The 22,090-nt window shown below is 35.0% G+C and overlaps 1 protein-coding gene across 2 annotated transcripts in view; it reads left to right on the forward strand.

Moving 5' to 3' along the window:
* The first annotated feature begins 1,008 nt into the window (after positions 1-1,008).
* LOC121739834 (pituitary homeobox homolog Ptx1) overlaps positions 1,009-22,090 on the forward strand; it is a 53,298-nt gene continuing 32,216 nt past the window's right edge. For both annotated transcript variants that reach the window (XM_042132420.1, XM_042132421.1), the window contains exons 1-2: positions 1,009-1,375; positions 13,190-13,492. In XM_042132420.1, coding sequence (XP_041988354.1) covers positions 13,303-13,492 — 190 coding nt within the window. In that variant the 5' untranslated portion in view covers positions 1,009-1,375; positions 13,190-13,302. The remainder of the gene's footprint in view (positions 1,376-13,189; positions 13,493-22,090) is intronic.

Below are 22,090 nucleotides of genomic sequence, written 5' to 3' on the forward strand. Positions count from 1 at the left end.
GTATCTTTTTCACTGAAATGACTAGGAATTTCTTTATAATTGGGTTTTGTGGTGCACATAGAGTCAGGAGAGCGTAGCGCACGTAGCGCCGGCGAGTTTCCGCGGCGCCCGTGTCAAGAAGGTTCCCTCTCAGTCCGCCATATTGCCCGCGCCCCTCCCACTCCCGCGCGCTCGCCTCCCATTGGCCCCGCCACGCGAAATGGGCGGGGCCTCGCGCGCCTAAATGTTGCCAGCTTTTTGAATAAATAATTTCAGTAATTTAAGTAATGAAGGCAATTATGGCGTTGTTTAGCTAAGTTCGCGCGGTAGCTAGCGGGAACTTTATATTTATATCGCTCTCTTTATATACGCCGACGCGGTTAATGCGCCCGATCTGTTTACGTTGCGAACGCCCGCTTATTTATTGCGGGCGACGCTGCATAGAACGCGATTTAAACTGCAATTATTTGTATGCTGAGGATAACGTATCGCCCGATTTAAAATAGCCTAGTTTATCATATAGCTGCGAACAATTTATGCACAAAATTTGCAGCACGTTTTAGATATTCATAATACTAACAAGCATGCCAGGAAATATTTGCTTTAATGTTGTATTAGAATATATTTTCAGTGCAAAACATAAGTAGAATTTCAAATAAAATAACATTCCGAGCAAGCCGACTCATAATAGACCAAGAGCCGGCAGGTAATTACTTTCGAAAGTAGAAAAAATGTAATAATGTTACCAAGTTAATAAAAAGATAAGCATCATAAATCATTGAATGGAATAGTGTCCACGTTTGACCGGTGTAAACAGTGACGTCACGAAGCGTCACAGCGAGCCGATAAAAAGTCGATTTTATCCGCATAAGTTCGGCCAGCTGACTGATTCCCCCTCGCCCGCACGCACTGAAAATACCGCGCGGCGAGATTTCAGGGGGGAAGCGAGCGGCACGATGCGGGAAATACACGAGAGCGAGCGAGACCAACGGATAGGGATGCGACGGCGCGGTGGGCGGGCGCCGCCAGATGATGTATAGAGTGGTGGAGTTAGGTTCAAATTGCGTCGGGAAGTGGCCGAGATTAGAGCCAGTGCGGGCCGTTCCGCGCCGCGTTCGTAAGCCCACTTAAGACTGTTTTTAATACTAGTATTTTTTACGCGATCCCCGCAAGGATTTAGCGGATTCCCGTCGCGGATCGTGCGCTTTGATTTATCGGTATCGGTTCTGGTGTTTACGTTAGTGGGTGACGGGCGGTGCGTGGACGCGTAATCCGCCGGCTTGCCTCAGATTATGACGGATATTATCGGATTTCGTGCACTAACTCTGTGAAAATTTGAGGAACGAACCGACTAGCTACCGACGAAACCAAAACAACCGGCTCTATCGAACATACGGTGGGTAAAGCTGCTAACTTTTTTTTATCGGTATTACCAAATAATTCTCAATATTATTGAGCATGACGGTGAAAAGGTTTAGTAAGGATCAATGCTACTTGATTAAATCCACTATTGATATAAAGAGGCACTATTTTCCTGTGCAAATGCAAAAGAATGAAAAGAGCTCAAAAGTATTTTAGGTTAGGTTATGATAAGGCAATATACATAGAGAAACTGTGTAGCGGAAACAACAATTGCTGATTTTATATAGTTTATACTTAATTCAGATCAAGTAAATCAGTATTAATACCAGTATTGTAAATACATATTATTATTTAGTTCAAACAAAAATTTGTTAGTTTACTGTTAGAGATACAACTTACAATGGTATTCAAATGTAGAGTTGCCGTATGCGACGGCTGCAATGAATGAGGGGATTATTTTTCATAATGAACTAAATAACAAAAACAAGCTACCAACATAATAAAGAAGATATTCCTACATTCTTATTTGACGATGCATATTTCCTTACTCTACATTTTTTCCATCAATATTCAATTTTTACTTATTAGGTATTGCTATACGGTTTTTAAAAAAAGTATTGAAATAAGGTCTTAATTTACAAGACTTCTGCTCAATTTTTTTTAATACCACAGTGAAATTAATCATAATAAACCCTGATATTGTTTCTTATTAGACCTATTTTATCTAAGAGATATTAATAATATCAAGATTTTCACAATATTCTTAATTAAAAGTAGGTACCTAATAATAGGTTTTATGCGATTATAGAGGGTTGAAAATTGTTACTATTGAATTTTAATGATGCCGCAAAATATTATATCCATTTTTGTAACAACCTAACGCTCGGCAACATATTTTTTAGGTTATAACAACTGCGTTTTGACATAGTTAAACTACAGTAAGTTTTTTAGGCCTATGTATTAAATAGAAGTTACAAGTTTTGTTATATGAGGTTTGTGATGCTCGAGCTCGTATGGTTATTTGTTTCACTTATAAAATACGATTGTGTATTTAGCAGAAATAAACGATTGGATATGAATTATGATGATTTTTTAAGCGAACTAATATGATTACAATAAATAATTTGGATAATCATTGTACAGTACTAAATATTATATAACTTTATGAATACTAGAGATCGCTCAATGGTTGAAATTCGACCTTAAATAAAGAATTAAATTACAAGTTTCAAATTTCAACGCTTTTCTATTGATATTCTAATATCACAATATTGACTTTATTATTTTTTAGAAATAATTCCTGCGACAGTCTCAGATTAATAAAGTCAAATGATGACAGACTGGCCGTGTAAGAGGTAATTATTGTCTAACATTTTTTAAGATTCAATAAAAAAACTAAATCTATTTTCAATTTGACAACAGACTTCAACCATAAATAAAAGAGTGCAATTCGTGTGTCAAATCTAAAAATCAAAATCTCCTAGTGTGTGTGTGTAATGTTTTATTTGTTAAAAAAATGTATGATAAAAGCATAATTTCAAAATAATATTAGCTCGATGCACTCCTTCACCACATAAACTATAACTGTGCAAAATTTCAATCACCTACGTTTCCGCATTTTCCGTCAAAGGGATACAAAGATTTTCGTCGCGCGTATTAATTGTATTAATTAATATGTAGATTGTATCTACCTCTATAGTCTATATATATTATAATATAATTATTATAACGCAGTGTACGCTACAAGACAGCTGCATCTTATAGAGATTGTTCCAACTAATAGAGATTTTTTTATTTCCCTAGCTTCTTCCCTACCGTTGTACTTTGTACCATCGAAGAAATTATTTCATAGGCAATTGACGGACCTACGTCATTTGGCCGGGTTTTGTCAATTCAATATTAGCTGTGATCGGTCGGATGGGTTTGACTTAACTCGACCAAATTACTTTGGTCCGCCATTTGCCTAGGAATCAACTTCTCGGATAGTACTTTGTACATGGGTTAACCAAGTCCAGTATGAACAGTCAGAACAGGTTAAACATTGGTATACTAAGGTATAGGTGTACTGTACGGTATACCTATACACTATACCTACAGAGTGTAATAAACCAAAACTTTAGGGTGTGTTATGTGTATTTGTCCCTTAAAATATATTGTCACTGTGAGCGTGGGAGCTCCAAAAGCGTAACTTTTTAATACTTTTGTATGAGAAAATTCATGACCTATAGTAGCTTGCCTTGTCACAAAAAATACTCCTTTAGCGCTGCTACTTTCTCGGTGAAGGAATCTCTCTCTATATAGGGAACACATAAACACACTAAAGTATTATCGGTTCGTTTTGTTAGACCCTGTACAGATTCTCAGTCATAAAGTAAGCGCTTACAATCTTAACTGTCAAAAAATCTACCTGTGTTACTTGCGAACTACCGCTGAATGTTACAAAATCAATCAATAACAGGAAATGAGAACGAACAAATTACGTGATAAGCCTTATCTATAGAAATGCTTTCAGCTCATAACATTGACAAATATCATATTGTACAGTTATATCTAATACAATGTTAATAACTCACATTACTGTAATACAATAATTTGATATCATGTTCTGCTGTATTTGTCGGTTGAAAGTTATACGTCCAGTTAAAGTTGATTTTAAGTGTTTAATGCATGTTGTATCGATATGAATGATAAAAACTTATCTTTCCAAAAATAGAATGCTAGTTTCTAAGAGAAATATAAATTGAAGGAAAAATACGATATTTTACGTTTTATTCGGTAATTCTGCTTTGCTATTTTCAGGCACGAGTAGACTATTAAAGATTTAATATTATACTTACTTAATTGTCGAAGACTCCCAGCAAACTGTTGTATTCAATAATATATACCTAATGGACGCCGCGTCCACACTTCACGTTCACCTATCTCAGGGCTAAGTATCCAAAGGACTTGTTATGGTGACAAGACAACTGGAAATAATACGTAATCCTATTATATACTTGAATGCTTTTATACAGTCCCAAAAGCCAGTTTTGTGTTCTTGTTTGCAGTTTTCAGCATTTAATTGATACTTTCATACTATATACTACATATTCATAGGTACACATAACATTATGATTAAAATGTATAATCTTATATATAAAATTCTTGTGTCACAATGTTCGTTCCCGTACTCCTCCGAAACAACTTGACCGATTCTCATGAAATTTTGTGAGCATATTGAGTAGGTCTGAGAATCGGCGAACATCTATTTTTCATACCAAAAATTATTTATATGGCAAAACAACGTTTGCCGGGACAGCTAGTATTTTATATTTTTAAATGCATGTTATTTTATTTTTAACAACATGATGAAAATTCGTTTACGCGTGGTTTATCGTATAAAAAGTGTTCTATATCCTTTTTCGGGACTCAAACCATACCTTTAAGCAAAATCGGTTCAGCGGTTTGAGCGTGAATAGTTAACAGACAGACAGACTTACGCATAATATTAGTATGGATACGCGCGTTCATGACCCACAAACATTTTATTGCTGAGCCACAGTCGAAACTCGAGGTGAGTTTTAGTGAGCGATTCTCACGGATCTATCAGCGCTTCGTGTCAACATCGGATGCCATAAAATCATGTTATCTGAGATAGAGCTGATACAAATACATCGAGTCAAATATTGACTGATACGTTGTACTTACACATGTTTTACATTCAATCAACACGATATCAATTTCTTACGTGTTTGGTCTCTTTCAGTTTTAGTATCAAAAGTAGAATTCGATCAAAACTCGAAACATGTCTCAGCTTTTATCTGCCTGTCTGATGGTAGAGTGATAATATGGAATTAGGATTAAGTAAGAGCAGATATAGGTATATATTTTTTTAATTACTAAAGTGTGTTTGTGTCAAATGCAGAGCAAGTTAGAAGGTAGTTTTAAGACACAAAAAGCAAACTCTAAAAATTACTCTGAAGTTTGAACCAAGCATTAAAGCTTGAATTTTAGGGAGATCGCAGACACACTTTTTGTGTGATCGAGTCTGCGATCTCCCTTATTCAAAGTTAATATGTTCAGCACAAACAGAACGGAGCGCAGAAAAGAGAATTTTATTAAGGGGGCGACTAACCCAAAATTGACGATTTTATAATTCATTTTTATCTATATATTAATACGTGAGCCAAAAACTTTGTATCCCTTTTGACGAAATATGGGGAACGTAGGTGAATGAAATTTAGCATAGTTATAGTTTATATGGTGAAGGAGTGCATCGAGCTAATATTATTTTGAAATTATGCTAATTAAAAATGTATGATAACATTTTTTTAACAAATAAAACATTACATACACAACAACACACAAACTAGGAAAAATGACAGATTTTTGAGTGACAAGCCTGTACATACGAATTATACTCTTTTATTTATGGTTGAAGTCTGCTGACAACAAGGTGACAAATTGAAAATGGATTATAGTTTTTTTTATTGAATCTTAGATATTATTAGACAATGCTTACTCGGCTAGTCGGAGCTATCAGCTGAGTCCCTCTGGGACAAGAGTTGAATAAAATATGATAAAGTCAATATTTTTTTTACAAAATAACCTAAATTTTAGGTAAGTAGTCCTAATGTCGTTGAAACTTAGGTCAAATTTCGACCATTGGGCGATCTCTAGTACTTGAAAATAAGCATCTAAACATAGATACTACATTATATTTTTAATCGACTTCCAAAAAGGAGGAGGTTATAAGTTGGTCTGTATATTTTTCAAGAATTTGTTTTTTTTTTTTAAGTTTATTTGAGTCAACAAACAGTAACCAAAGTATATATTACCAAAAAGAGTTACATACAGATTAATCTTAATAACTATGGTACCAACTACGTTAACTACATATTACTAGATTTAATAATGAGACAATACATTCAGTAAAAAGCAAATGTACAGATTATTGCATGAATACTAGGTAGAAAGTATGTTAATAATAAAACAAGATATTTTTACAAAATATTACATAGATACTTTAACTTGGTAGAAAAGAAGAATTAAATATTACAAGCCACAATAATTAACAGTAGGTGTAGTGTAAATATTTAATTATTACTTACATAGTTTTAGAAAAAAGAAAGAAAATAAAATTATTAAATTTAAATGTTGCCATCGAAACTCAGGAGATATAGTCGGAGTCTTGGGTGTATTTTGGCAAAAGTTTAAGGATCTCTTTTTTATATTTCGATACCTTATCGTTAAAGATGTCTACGGAGAGAAAGTTTTTATTAAACGTATCAACTAGTCTATAAAATGGTGAGCGCTTACCAATATTGGTGCGACAAACTGCAGAAAAGAATATCTGATGAGGCCTACGAGAATGAGTTGTAAGGGGTGTCCTATAACATATTTTGTTATTTAAAGAAATGCAATCATAACGATTATGACATAGATCAAATAAAAGCATCATTTCTAATTGGATTCGCCTAGATGTTAGTGGGAGAAGATTGTGTGTCTTTAGCAAAGTATTGTAAGATTCACGGGAACGACAACATCTATATTGCACCGTGCGCAGATATTTCTTTTGAACCATTTCAAGTGCGTTACTATATTTTTTATAGTACGGGTTCCAAATTGCCACAGCATATTCAAGTTGCGATCGAATAAGTGATTTGTAGATGTAAAGGTACGTTGAGAAGTGCACAAATGCTTTGCATGATCTCATTACGAAACCATACATTTTGAATGAATTTCGTATAATATTATTAATGTGCAAATCTAAGTGTAATTTTTTGTCTAAAATCACTCCCAGGTCCCTGATTGAGTCAACATGTTCTAAATTTTGATTACACAACGTATAGATAAATTTACTGATAAAGCGTTTTCTTGTGAAAGTTATGGATTTGCATTTGTTAATGCTAAGTGATAGTTTATTTTTATTACAATAAGCAGAAAATCTATTGAGGTCGTCTTGAAGTCTAGTATGATCATCACTATTTTGTATACGCATATAAATTTTGAGGTCGTCAGCGTAGAGTAAGAACTTACAAAACTTAAAGCAGAGCCGAGCGTCATTAATAAAAAGGATAAAAAGTAACGGGCCTAAAATAGACCCCTGGGGTACCCCAGAGGTGATAGATACATATTCAGATTCAAACCCATTAATCATTACTTTTTGAGTGCGGTTCGTTATATACGACTTAAACCAGCGCCAGAAGTTACCTCGTATGCCGTTGAAAGCTAATTTTTCTAATAGAATTTTATGATCAACTCTGTCAAAGGCTTTTCGAAAGTCTGTATAGACACTGTCTATTTGTATATTGCGATCTAGAGCTTCAAATAAATCCGATATATAGATAAGTAAATTTGTGGTTGTAGATCGCCGTGACACAAAGCCATGTTGCTCTTCTATTATGATTTGATGTAGCACGGGATAGATATTATTATGAACTAGTCTTTCGAAAAGCTTTGACAGAGTTGGTAAAATTGAAATCGGTCTATAATTTTCTATATCACTCCTGTTACCGCCCTTGTGAACTGGGACAATTCTGGCAGTTTTCCACATAGTAGGAAAGGTACCTTCGTGTAAGCAAATGTTAAATATAATGTGCAGTGGTAGATATATGGCAGATGCAGATTCCTTAAAAAACAGTGGAGGGATACCATCAACACCAGCACCTTTAGAAGAGTCCAGAGAACGTAATTCTTTATGTATTTCTTTCTGTGTTAAGGTAATACTACTTATTATCGAATTACTTGATTTAAGCGAAAACATAATATCTTGAAATTTTCTCTAGAAAAAATCACAAAGATGCATCTAATTTTCACGAATTTTTAATATATTGCCATAACCGTGCATTAAGCTAAGCTAATATAATAATTATTTTAACACATTGTATAAAATTCTATCCCACCAAAAACATAAATGTAAAAATGGAAAGCCAAGCTCCATACAAACATTATTCTTGTCTTTTGACTTCGCCGTAAAAAGGATGGAGATCTAAATGAGTGCCAAGTTATATGGAAAATCGAAATATGAATGTATAGGAACCAAATAACATTATGAACAATTACATAAATTATAATAGAGTCTATTTCTTTGCTTTATTGAATATCTATAACAATTGATGTTATTTAAATAATGTGAGATCTTAAAGTAGATTAGATCTAACTTGGCCAGTTTTCATTACATCAGTCATTATATAAAGTTATTGAACATTTTCATTCTGATCCAGTTCATCTTACCATTTCCGTCCTCTGGAACCATTTTAATCCCACTTAAATTTTGCAGCTTTCATGCCGACGCGACGTCTTTAACACCTGTTTTGGAGCGCAGCGTGCTGTTTTTTATTCGGTCAGCTAGTCTTACACCTAACATGCTGCGCTCCATTGCTCTTTGACAAACCCCGTACTGGAACCTTTGCGACTCGGTGAATGACCAGGTCTGAGCACCGTAGATTAGGATGGGCAGAATACACGTCATGTCGACGAGTCTGCGTTTCAGGGAGATTGGCAAATCTCCCTTCATCAGCGTCTTCAAGGACCAGTAGCTCTTCCAGGCGTTTTAAATTCGACGATTGACTTCCTTTCCTAGTCTTTTGTTAAAGGAGACCTGGCCCAAGTAGATATTATACTCGTCGATATATTTTAATTCTTGCCCGCGTGGAAATAGCTACCGTTATTTCTTTCATTGTAATTGAGCAGTAGTATTTAGAAAAAGGTTATACGACGATGGAAGTAGACAGTGTCCATTCAACTATTGAACCAGTACATCAAACCTCCTATTTACGCGCCTAGTGATTATGTGTATCCAATGCAGCAAGCTCGACCAAAATACCCGTTCGCTGTTAAAATTTAACATCCTCTTCCTCACTGTAGTGGCACCTAGGCGATGGTTTCCTCCTGCCCGTTCCTCGGTGCAGGTAATGACCAAAGGTAAGGGCGTCCATCGAATGTGTGATCCCCTGTTGTAGTATCGACTAGATCGCTTTCACAGTTCGGCGGCTGGCAGTTGGGAAGGCCATGTGGTCTTGCCAGGTACTTAATGTAATGACAAGCACCTGTTGGCGCCATTGGGTTAGCACACTCTCCTCCATATCCCTGCGATGCGCAGTGATGCTGCCGCAAAGGCGGCGCTTCGGGGGTCAAAATAAAAACTTGGCCTACGTCGTTTCGACTGCGACCCGCAGCCCTAACGTTTCTATAAGCAGCACCACCTGTGAACTAATCCACATTATTTTTATTTAGAAGGGCGCCACTTTTGGTTTTAGCACCGCCTGAAAATTTGGTTAGGACCGGCACTGTGTTAAATCAGTGAGTTCTTTCTTAATTACGAAGAACTCGAAACAAACTTCAAATCTGTACGTCCCGGCAAAAAGGGAGATCCAGTCGTGTTAGACATAAGAGGGCTGAAATATACGCCAGTGGTTCTGTGCTTTATAAGTTGCGCCATAATGATTATTGGACCAAAAGCTACTAGGGTCAGGATCGCGATTCCAGAAAAATATATTCGCAGTCACCAAATTATTTGTAAGTCCGTCTGTTTGTCCGTCTCTCTGTCTGTCTCCAGGCTGTAACTCAATAACGGCTATAGCTAGACTTCTTGAAACTTCACAGATTGTGTATATCTGTTGCCGCTATAACAACTAATACTAAAAACAAAATAAAATTAATAAATATTTTATTTTGTTTTTTTGTATGGGAATTTTTTTATTGTATGGGAAATCCCATACAATAAACTAGATTTTTTTTGGCATTTTTTGTTCTATATCAATAATGGCAATAAATAGGCACTTGAAATTTTCACAGAGTAAGTACTGAAATATATATTGTGTACTTTAATAATTAATAATAATATTTAAATAAAATAAAAATTAAAGGGGGGCCATATCCCATACAAAAAACATAAAATTTGGCTAAATTTTGCTCTATAGCGGTACGGAACCCATCGCGCGTGAGTCCAACTCACACTTGGCCGATTATTTTTAATTTAGTAAGTTCTATAAATAGTTAGAATATCTTAGTTGCAATAAGAAAACACAAAAAAATAATGCAGAATATCTCTTATGTAAGAAAAGTTTGCAGCTAAAATGTCTTATGTGCAGCGGAATCGTTAAAAATATACTTTTCAGGCTTTTCTTAACATTTATTACTGATAATTATATCCACAAATATCCATTTGTAAACGCTAAATGTATCTGCATAAAAAAAATTACAAATCTTCTAACATTTTTTTTTCAGTAGACAGTTTTTATCGTTTTTCTCGGAAACTTAAAAATGTCACATGAGAGATTTTATCTTTGCAACGACGATATAATACATCGAGCTATTAAAAAAAACTTGTTGATGATTCCGCGTCGTCCTTTTTCACCTGACATATGAATCCTTATCGCACTTTAGTTTTATAATTTTAAAGTTTATTTTCAAGTGCGTTAATAAAATCCTCTCCACTGTCCTCCGTTCTGCTGCGCTGAGCCTAAAACAATAGTTACCAATAACTACCTCAACTTTTAAAACATTTAAAATAATTCCAATCAAAATAATTTCATGTAAAATGACATGAGGACGAGAGTATGGTGGCTATGTAAAAGATATCAGATCATAATAAAATATTATGTAAGCCAAGCATTTGATTCTACTCGTCCTTACTTTACAATATTGTGCATCATAACTTTTCATGTTTAATAGATCCGCTACAGGAAAGATATTCTTAACATTTCATGTATATCTAGTGTAATTCAAACCCTACTTGGGTTTGAAGTTATCTCGAAACGCTCTGAGAAAAGATTCGATAGTCGGATTACTAGTAGACGTACTAGGCTTGCATTTTGTTCTACTCGCCTTGGCGGGGGAACTACTGTGCCTCCAGATGTTCTAATATTATAGAAATCCAAATAATTTTACCAACAGTTTTCATAGAGGTAGTTAGATCACACAAAGATAACTTTAAACAAAGTTAAAGAGAATAAAGTAGAAAAAGAAAATCTATTGAAATAAAGGGATATTTAAATCGCCTCCAAAGTCGATTCCAAAGAGACGCCTTTTAATAGAGTCAGCCACTTTCGCCAACTTAAATCTTTCAGCTTAAAAAAGGCTTACATCGGTTTAAAGGGATAAAGGCGGCCCAGGCCGATCGATGATTTTAGCTTTATCCAATTAGGTACTTACTTAACAGTTTCGCTTTGGCTTCTATGAATGCTATTTCGTGTTTTATGGAAATCTAATTTCAATTTAGGTTTATTTTTTCTGAATACTTGAACAACACTTAAAAATATAAATATCAACAAAATGAGAAGGTGTATTAACAATTTAGAACTATGTATAAAAATTTTGTTCGTTATTGTTTCAAAATAATGGCTACAATTCTGAATAAAATTACGCTACAACGGATTAACGCACAAAGCAAAACGTTGGACAAACAGAATGGAATCAGCAATTTATTTTTAATCCAGATTCGACTAACCTCCGTTATTTCATGTTTGATAATATTAACGATTGAAAAATGCATACGAAACGGTCCGACCGGCGATAGCGATTCAGCGCCGCCTTTGTTCTCTTTGTCGAATATTGAATTCCGAAAGCCGGATGTAAAAAAGGCAATTAAACGAATAAATCACTATATCCGAGCCTTTTCCACTTGCAGCTATTATGCGACCAAGTTTTATGATCCAAAAACTCACGTGACGTTTGAAATATGAAAGCTGTTGGTCCATCGCGATTGTTTATGGCGTTTTCCATCCTTTGTGTACAAGCACTAAATCATGATGATATGAAGATTTATGTTGTTACTGATATATAGTCTCGCTTTCTATATCAAAATGAATGTGTTGAAAAGTTTTTTCGTGTTCTATGTAGGTTTATGGTACAAGGGAAGGGTAGAGTTTTGAATTATATGGAATTTTTGGTTTGAAATTTTTGCATTATAAGGTGCTTACTAACCTAATGGTATGGATAGAGGAATTTAGGTGTAGGTATTAAAGAATTTGTTAAACATAAGTATTTTAGTTCGGCCCTTTAGTCGAAGTGACAGCAACAGCAAAATAGACGTGGTTTGGCAGAGCAGACAACTCATTAATTACTTTCAAGTTTCAATATTCATTTAATTATCTATATATTAATACGTAAGCCAAAAACTTTGTATCTCTTTTGACGAAAAATGGGGAAACGTAGGTGAATGAAATTTTGCACAGTTATAGTTTATAATATGGTGAAGGAGTGCATCGAGCTAATATTATTTTAAAATTATGCTTTTATCATATTTTTTTTTACAAATAAAACATTACACACACTACAACACACACACAAGGAAAAATGACAGATTTTTGATTGACAAGCCTATGCATACGAATTATATTTTTTTTATTTATGGTTGATGTCTGTTGACAACAAGGTGACAAATTTAAAATGGATTATAGTTTTTTTTATTAAATCTTAGATACTATTAGACAAAGCTTACACAGCCAGTCTGAGATCAGTCCCAGAGACGAGAGTTGAAAAAAATATAATAAAGTTAATATTATTTTTTTACAAAATATAGGTAGTAGTCCTAATGTCGTTGAAATTAAGGTCGAATTTCGACCATTGGGCGATCTCTAGTCTTTTATAATCGTATGTCGATGGTAATGCAAATCATCAATCACTACATAGTATAAATCAAAGTCGCTTTCTCTGTCCCTATGTCCTTTTGTATGCTTAAATCTTTAAAACTACGCATAACGCAACGGATTTTGATGCGGTTGTTTTCGGCGGAACCGGACTACGGACCACCGACAGTAATGAATAAATCAAAACTACTGGATCGATTTAAATCATTTTATACCCGTGCGAAGCCGGGGCGGGTCGCTAGTCCCAAATAAATAGTAAAACTCTCTTTTCACAGGGTCAACATCCATGCGATCGATCTGAACACCGCGCGCGCGGCAGTTTCTACGACCGTACCCGACAAGCCTCACCATTCATCTCCGAGTGTACAAGGAGGCGCTGGCGGCTGGCATGGAGCCGCTAAGCGAGAACATGTGCCTCAGCGAGCTCGAGCTCCACGGGGGGCACCTCCACGAGTCGGTGGCGGCGTCCGTCGGCTCCGCCATATCGAGCCTCATGGCGCCCCTACACCACGAGCCGCAGCATACGCCCCTGCATCACGCCCCGCCGCTCCACCACGAGCCGCTAGAGAAATTAAAACGTGAGTTGTTTTAATAAAAATATTATTTTAGGCAATGGTTGTAAATGTACGATGTAACGTACAACTAGCAAAATGTTTAAATTAAATAATACACAAAGAATACGGAACCCCTTTGGCACTCTACTTATCAATCGCTGCAATGACCCGACGGTCTGCTAAAAGAGCTTATAAACGCACTTTAGTGTGTAATTATTTCCTGAAAGACTATACTATAGTTGGGGAGGGGAAGAGGGGATTTCGGGAGTAGCTCCAGCGTGTCAGATTAAGCTTGTATAGTCTTCCAACGTGTGTCTAGTTATCATGGTATAGAAATCAGATTTCTCATATTATGGTACCTAGGTTTTTTTTTTTACATTGAAATATCATCGGATCTGTTAGATTAAGGACGCTATCACAAAAATTATGACATTATTATTTATAATAAAAAATTAAAACCGACTTCCAAGGTAAAAATAATAATAACATCCTTATAATATGAACTAAAAAGTATTAAATAATTTTTCCTATCTAATAGTGCCTCTTTTCCGAATTCTAGTTGAATTTTTTGTCCAAATTTTTTTAAGTATTTTCTCCGTGCTAACGAGGGTCACATTTCGGCCTGTCTTTCGACAGGGGTTAGTTGATTTTTGAGAAAAGTTTATCTGAGCTTTTTTGCTTCCCTTGGCGCCCCCTATCGATTGGTACCTATATTCAAAAAGGGTGGTTATAAGAGGTTAAAATTTTGACGACAAATTTTCTAAGTATTTTTTCCATAGTGCCCCGTTTCCTTCAGTCCAACCCAAATGTGTGCCTTACGCTCTGGAGTAAAGGTTGAATTTGTTACTTATGTTCAATTTTGTGGTACTTGAAATATTATGTATTTTGGAACAACATTATGAAACAACATTAAGTATATTTTTATATTAAAATCACTTTGAAATATACCAAATAAATAAGGACATAACGTGATGACTGATGATATTTTATGGTGTTGTGTGTATATTGTATCCATATACAACCATGTGAGTTGTGACATTGGTGACCCTGACATGGTAGTGATGATGATGATGATGATGATGAATGTAATTTGCATAGCAGCATATGCTTTCAGTTCTTAAAACAACGCCTAAACCCCCAAACTTGTATCTATAAGGAATCCGGAGTTCTCTTAGCATCTTCGGAACCATAGTATACCTTGATACAAAATCTTGCGTTTTGGTAGTATATGCTTAGGATGCTTCTCATAAAACTAAAATCACCATATGTTTCCATATAAATTTTGAGGAGTTCCCTCGATCACTCATGGATCCCATCATCAGATCACCACTTTTGTGAAAATGGGACCAAATTGGAGTGAAACCTAATATAACCAAACAAAAATTTTGAAAATCGGTTCACAAACGGCGGAGTAATGGTCGAACATACAAAAATAAAAAAATTTAAAAAAAATCCACTGCCGAATATATAACCTCCTCGTTTTTTGGAAGTCGGTTAAAAAATTAGCAGGTCAGTACGAATATTGACGTTAAGGACATTAAAATAACATTCAATATCAGCGCGCCTTGTACTCGTACGGTGGCGGTTACGACGCTCGCCGTTTTCTTGATAGTAGGGCGAAAATAGATGAAGGAATTTTGAGAGCGTTTCTTATTTTTCTTATAAATATAAATTTTATTTATTTTTATATAAAATATTTAGCTATTCGTATAGGGGCTAAATAAGCAACAATTTTTTGTATATTTATTTTCCTTCGTTCAGTGTATTTAGCCATAATGGTACCTAATCAAACCCCATTTTTTTAATCTTTTGCGATTATTGTGATGGTTAAAACGTATTTGTTGTGAAAATTTTGTATGCGGCTATAAATTGTTTATGGTATAGACGTGGAGATGAATATATTATCTTTCATTTGAAACCAAAATATCCTTGCAGTGTGACTCCTAATTCTTTAAAATGGTACCTGAAAATCGCTGATATTTGTGAAAAAATGTGATAGCGTCCTTAAGATACTGGATGTTTAGTATACCCCAAAGAAGCTTCCATATAAAGCACTGACGATTCAAAGGTTTGGTAAGCCTGTAGGTACATTTTAAAATAAGTATAAAAAAGTAAAGCTTCTTATTTTTCTAACTAAGCTTCGCAGATAATTATTTTATTTTGCACTAAACTAAATAATTTAGTCCTTGCTATCTAAACAATATTTATAACTGACTTAAATAAGCAATTTTCGTCATATATTTTCTTTGTCAAAACTTTAAAATGGCTGCAGTTTCTGAACCCACCACTAAAATAAAAAACGCTCTATTATTTTTTAATTAGTTTTATCAAATGTACAAAACCTACTACTAAGTCTCCATGACGCTCGAGTGACTACAAAAATAGCACCCTCCCCTCCTCTACTATTATTTATTTATTTATTTCGATTCACCAACAGAATATCATCTCACACATTCAATAAAATACAAACAATACTAATATATTATAAAGTCCGGTTTCTGAGGTCCCTTGCTACTTTATCTATTCACTAATGATTTTAATTTTCTAACGTCAAATGGTTAAACAATCAACAACTCATTTCATGCAAAGATAAGGGCCTGTTTCATCACTTTCTGATAGAGTGTCGAATAGGCTATTCACAACTTTTTTGACAGATTCTCCATACTTGATCTATCAAGTTAATTGTTGAATAGCCTTTTCGACACTAATCAGGAAGCGGTGAAACAGGCCCTCAGTCTTTTAAAAAAACTCAGAAACTGGGTTTTGTATGGTGATTAATCTTAGATTAATTATTATCTACGTTGGCTAAGAATATACAACAAAAGATATTGTATATTTGATACTATATAATGTATCAAATATGAAAGGTTAGCTTTATGGTTAACACCGTAGAAAGACCCACGTCTACTTCAGTTCTTACACAGTTAGGTAAATAGCTAAATACACAAGAAGGTAAATATTATTTTATTAGTATATAATATATATCTCTCCATCATCATGAAACAGCGGACGGTAATACGATATAACAATCACTTCGCGTAGCTCTATATGTTATACAGACCATAAAGTTTATACCTAGCGGAATAGAGAAACAAAGACTTGAGCAAGAGAGATGTCACTATCAGTAACACTGCGAGGTAAAAAGAGACGTGTGATACATGACAGCAGCACTCTTTTTTTGACGTCCAGTAGGCACGTGCCGCACGCTGAAAATTTAATCTCAAAGAAATCATGTCCGATCATGCATGCGTGTATGCGTGTATACGTACACATATTTTTGCACACAGATGAAACCAATTTCGGTTACGTTTGACAACTCGAGATTGTTGCTCTATTCCGCTAGATAAGTATATTAACTTTTTGGTACAGTCCAAAAACAATTTTTCAGCATGGGAGTGGCAGCGAAATATATAATTTCGTACAAACTATAAATGCCAATTTGAGTGTGCACACAGGGAGGAAGTGACGCATTTTAAATAAAAATAATCGGAAATTCGTTTTCATGAAACGAGTAAATCTCCTTTATATTGGCAAATAAATCCCATTTTAAATTCAACTGCGCAAGTAAATAAAGGGGACTTTTCATGTTTCGTTCGCCGCCGGTTCCTCGTACGCAGTCGTTCCTTGCCCGTTTTATTTTTATGAAGATATATTCCGATGGAATGAAAAGATCAACTTTATTTGCGAATATAAACTCAAATTTGAATGCAACACGAGCAAATAAAAAAACGATCACATAAATTTTCGTTAAGATTTTTCGGAGCGGAAACGTTAAGTATTTTATCTCGTTGCATGCGAAGTCGAGTGTCGGCATAATGTTATTAAAATGAAGTTATTCGGTGATAATATTCGGCCCGCGATGGTCGTCACGGGTAATCAGGGATGAGGGAGAGATGTGGGCCCGTCGCCCGTCATAACACAACGTATACAAAATTACGTGTTATTCACCTCACACCCTCGAGATCAAAATCGATAGAATTTATACCTAAACTAGCTGTATCGGCAAATGTTTTTTGCCATTTAAAGTATTTCGCCCGTACTATTTTATTGAAGTGACTAGATGTCCCACGCGGCTTCGCCCGCGTAAATTAGGAATTTTACGGAAACCGTACATTTTCCCATAAAAAATAGCTTATGTCCCTACTCTCTTCACGTGGTCTACTCTATATCATTGCCAAATATTGCCATAAAAATTGCTCCAGTAGTTCGTGAGATATACCCTTTCTAATATTTCCCCTGTTTTCCCCACATTTTCCTGAGGTCGTATTAGTCTTAGCGTGAATTATCACGCTAAGATAGAGATATAGCCTGTAGCCTTACTCGATAAATAAGCTATCTAACATTGAAATAAGTTTTTAAATCGGACCTGTAGTTCCTGAAGTTAGCGCGTTCAAGCAAATACTCTTCAGGTTTACAATATTAAGTATAGATTTTTTAAAATTATCGCTTGACAAACTCGAGTCTCGATCTAAAATACTATGAAAAGTACCAATAACAGGGTCATAATAGACTCATAATCGACGATGCATAGTGTAATATGGTAGTGATGATGATGATGATGAATGTAATTTGCATAGTAGCATAATATGCTTTCCGTTCTTAAAACAACGCCGAAACTCCAAAACTTGTATCTATAAAGAATCAAGAGTTCTCTCAGCACCTTCCGAACCACGGTATACCAGGTATACCTCGGTGCAAAATCTTACTTGTTAGTAGCATATGCTTAGAATACTTCTCACGAAACCGAAGTCACCACACGTTTCCATATAAATTTTGAGGAGTTCCCTTGATTACTTATGGATCCTTCATCAGATCACCACGTTTGTGAATATAATACTTAATTGGCATGATACCCTATATACCAAAAGAAACATTTTGAAAATCGGTTAACAAACGGCGGAGTGATCGTTGAACATAAAAAAACGAACATAACACCTCCCCCATTTTGAAAGTCGGTTAAAATTGTAGCCTATGTGTTATTCTGATGTATAAGCTATATTATTGTAAAAATTCGTTAATTTTAATTATTTAAATTAAAATCCATTCAGTAGTTTTTGCGTGAAAGAGTAACAAACATCCATACATCCAAACAAACTTTCGCCTTTATAATATTAGTAGGACTAAATAAGTAAGTACGTCCATCGCTATCCCGTCGCACAAACAATGGTCGCCGTCAGTATCGAGTTGTAATAATTTACTATTATTTATTCTCAAACCCACTGAATATGCATATAAAATTTGGTTAAAATCAGTAAAGCCGTTTCGGAGGAGTACGCGGCCTAACATTGTGACACGAGAATTTTATATATAAGATATTATAATAACACTTATATATTTAGTTATTAGTATCCAATTTCGAAGTATACTTTATTGTATAATAATTATATGAGTGCCTAGTGCCTACGAAACTACTTCGTAGACACCCGTAGCCCGTAGGCCGTAGCACTGCTACGAAGCCACCGAGAAAAATTACTGAACTCCCAAGCGGCACCCGGGTGCCGCACTAATTGTGTGCTTTTATAATTCTGGACGTGGCGGTGATATTGTGGACGTCCGCGGAAAAACGATAATATAGGGAAGTAAAATGTATGGTAATATATGAAGACGCTTTTAAATTTCCGTCGACGATAAATTTTTAACGTGCACGGTAGAGGACACGACGTCTACACTCTTCTGAACCGAATAAAACATCCGCGGTGCGTAAAATCAAAAGGGCACGTATTAAATTGTAATAAGTTTCGTAAAGTATGGTTACTGGTATTAGGACTAAGGATCTTCTAGGCATAATTATTACGCTGCTAACGCAAAGACGCTAAGGCATAAAAATGACCATACTTGAAAAAGGCACCTTTTTGATTGTCTTTAACATCTTTGGACATTAGAAATCAAATTAAACAAAATAACTTATACCTCTCCAATCCATATTCCCAACTATGATTTACTATTGTATAAAATTGCACTCTCCAATGAAAAGAATAGTGTAATTTTTGCAAAGAATATTAAAATTCGGCACCTGTATTTGGATATGCAGGGGGTCGTATCGGATAGTTTTTACAAACGCATCAATATCGGATTACTCTCCCCAGCGAGTTAGTCACGCAATTAGTGACGCGAGGGACAGCAAATTACAACACAATTTTTGAGCAAACAAAGAACGGATCGAAACTGAATTTAGATGTAATTTTAACTCGTACTAACAGGTGGAGTTATGTCCGCTTTCTGAGGTTTTTTGACAAGAGTTTATACTGTCAGCAGTATAAAGTTAATATACCTAGCGGAATAGAGAAACAAAGGCTTGAGCAAGAGAGATGTCACTATGAGTAACACTGCGTGTTAAAAAGAAACGTGTGATACATGACAGCAGCACTCTTTATTGACGTCCAGTCGGCACGTGCCGCACGTTGACAATTTAATCTCATAGAAATCATGTTCGATCATGCTTGTAAGTGTATTACGTGTATGTGCATGTACGTACACATATTTTTACACACAGTCCACAGATGAAACCAATTTCGGTTACGTCTGACAGCTCGAGATTGTTGCTCTATTCCGCTAGGTATATTAACTTTATGGTCAGCAGTGTTGTAGATAGATTAACGTTTTTAAGTTAGCCGAACTTCGACATGAAGAGGGCACTAGATGATGATGATGAAGTTAGCCTACGGCAAAGTCTAAAAGGGTAGCATTATGATAATCTATGTAAGTTTCCAGTGGCACCAACGTTATGCTTAAAAATAGGATCCGATTGTGATAACTGAAAACTGATAATATAGGTATCAATAGGTTCTTAATAATGACCGGGAAACAAAGTCTATAATTTCTGTTTTCTGGTTATCTTTATATATTATATTTTTTAATAGTTATACAGATTATAGTACATATTATACTCAATCACGTGAATATATAAATTCAAACCACTTTGCAATTAGAAACACTTAAGTTTCATGTTATAATAATTTTTATTTATGAAGGGAAATAAAATTACAAGCAATCCAATCGAGTGAATGTGTAAAACTTACCGTTTAATACTGTATTAAATTTCGGTGGTTAAATACGAGAATCCCGGAGAAGAGAATTCTAATTATACCTCTATGTTGAATAGAGGTATATTCAGAAGTATTCTCTTTTGCCAGTGCATAAGATGAATTAAGTAAACAAAGTATCGATGCACGTGAAGCAAATAAACTCATTAGTGATCCATCACCAGTGCACAAAAAGGGCCACTGTAATCATTTAAAGTCAATTCAAATTAAACGCTTTAGCTTTTGTCTCTTTTTTCAACACGGAGATGTTATTTCCATCTCGCTCTGTCACTAAAAAAGTCCCCCTATCCACGAAGCATTATATTGCGATGATTAGGCTTGCACTTGCTCCGCCATTGAATTTAAATGGGGGATTAAAAAAGAACAGCGAGTTTTATTCACTTTTATTTATTAAATGTATTGTGCGTCAGTTCATTAGTCAATTGATGTCGTCATCTACTCTTTGTTGTATGAGACCCAGCTGTTTAATGAATTTGTCTATTATTGACAAATGCATCATTATTCATTAATATATTTTGCGTTGGCCCATGATACACCAATACAAATAATATTCGTTGATGATTGCCCGGATTGATGTTGATTGTGCACGCTCAGGCAGCTTTGGTGGCAATTATGGCTATCCAACATGGCACCAAGTAGAATGGAATCTTTAGAAATTTTCTGTCGAATATCTGTCTCTATAATATAGTCTCTATTGTCTCTCTCCAGTCTCTACTTGCCTCTGTTTTTCTGTAATATCTTTCTAATATTATGTAACTTAGGGTAAGGTCTAAGGACATCAATAATTCTATTTGTTATGACAAATTTGCATCAGCAAAAGTAAAATAATAATTATACTACGGTAATAATAATATTATTCCTATATTTTGTCGCATTACCCAAAATTACGGCTATGATTTTTAATAATTTTTCATCATTAGATTGCTGCATTATTCTCAATAGAATTAGGTACATGTCATCATAATCACATGTTAAAAATGTTCACTTTATGGAACAAACACGGGTCAGCTATAAACTAAAATCTGTTTAGTAGCTCTGTTTATCACGGATTTTAAAATAATATTTTGTTAATATAACATTACGTCTAGAGTCGTAGATACATTATCCTTTTAATCAGAAAATTTGAAAAGAGCAATCCAATTTAAAGATTTACTTTCGATTTTCGCACCCCAAAAAATAATTTGGGGTTATAATATACGGGCGTCGCACCTTTTTCGCATGACAAAAAATTCTATAGGCACTGCATATGATATCGGTAGCTCGGCTTACGGAGAAGATTGTTCTCATATCCGGAGATTTTTATAAAATACGCGAAAAACACGTTTCGTGGCTTTAATTTTAAATTGAGCTGGTTTTGCAAAATCTTACTAAAGCCTTCGTTGATTTTGTCGTTATCGAAGAATTTTTTACACCTCGCCTAAGCTTTATATAGAAAAAGCGGCTCTATGTTAATTGTATTAGGAACATTTATAACCTTATACGATTAGGTTGGTTTGTTAGTTTTAACGTTAATTGGAAAATCTTAGTTAAAGAAATGCTTTCCCCTAGCGAATTTCTAGTGGACTATGCCTAAAACCGT

This window comes from Aricia agestis, chromosome 2 (assembly GCF_905147365.1).
Source record: "Aricia agestis chromosome 2, ilAriAges1.1, whole genome shotgun sequence".
NCBI lineage: Eukaryota > Metazoa > Arthropoda > Insecta > Lepidoptera > Lycaenidae > Aricia > Aricia agestis.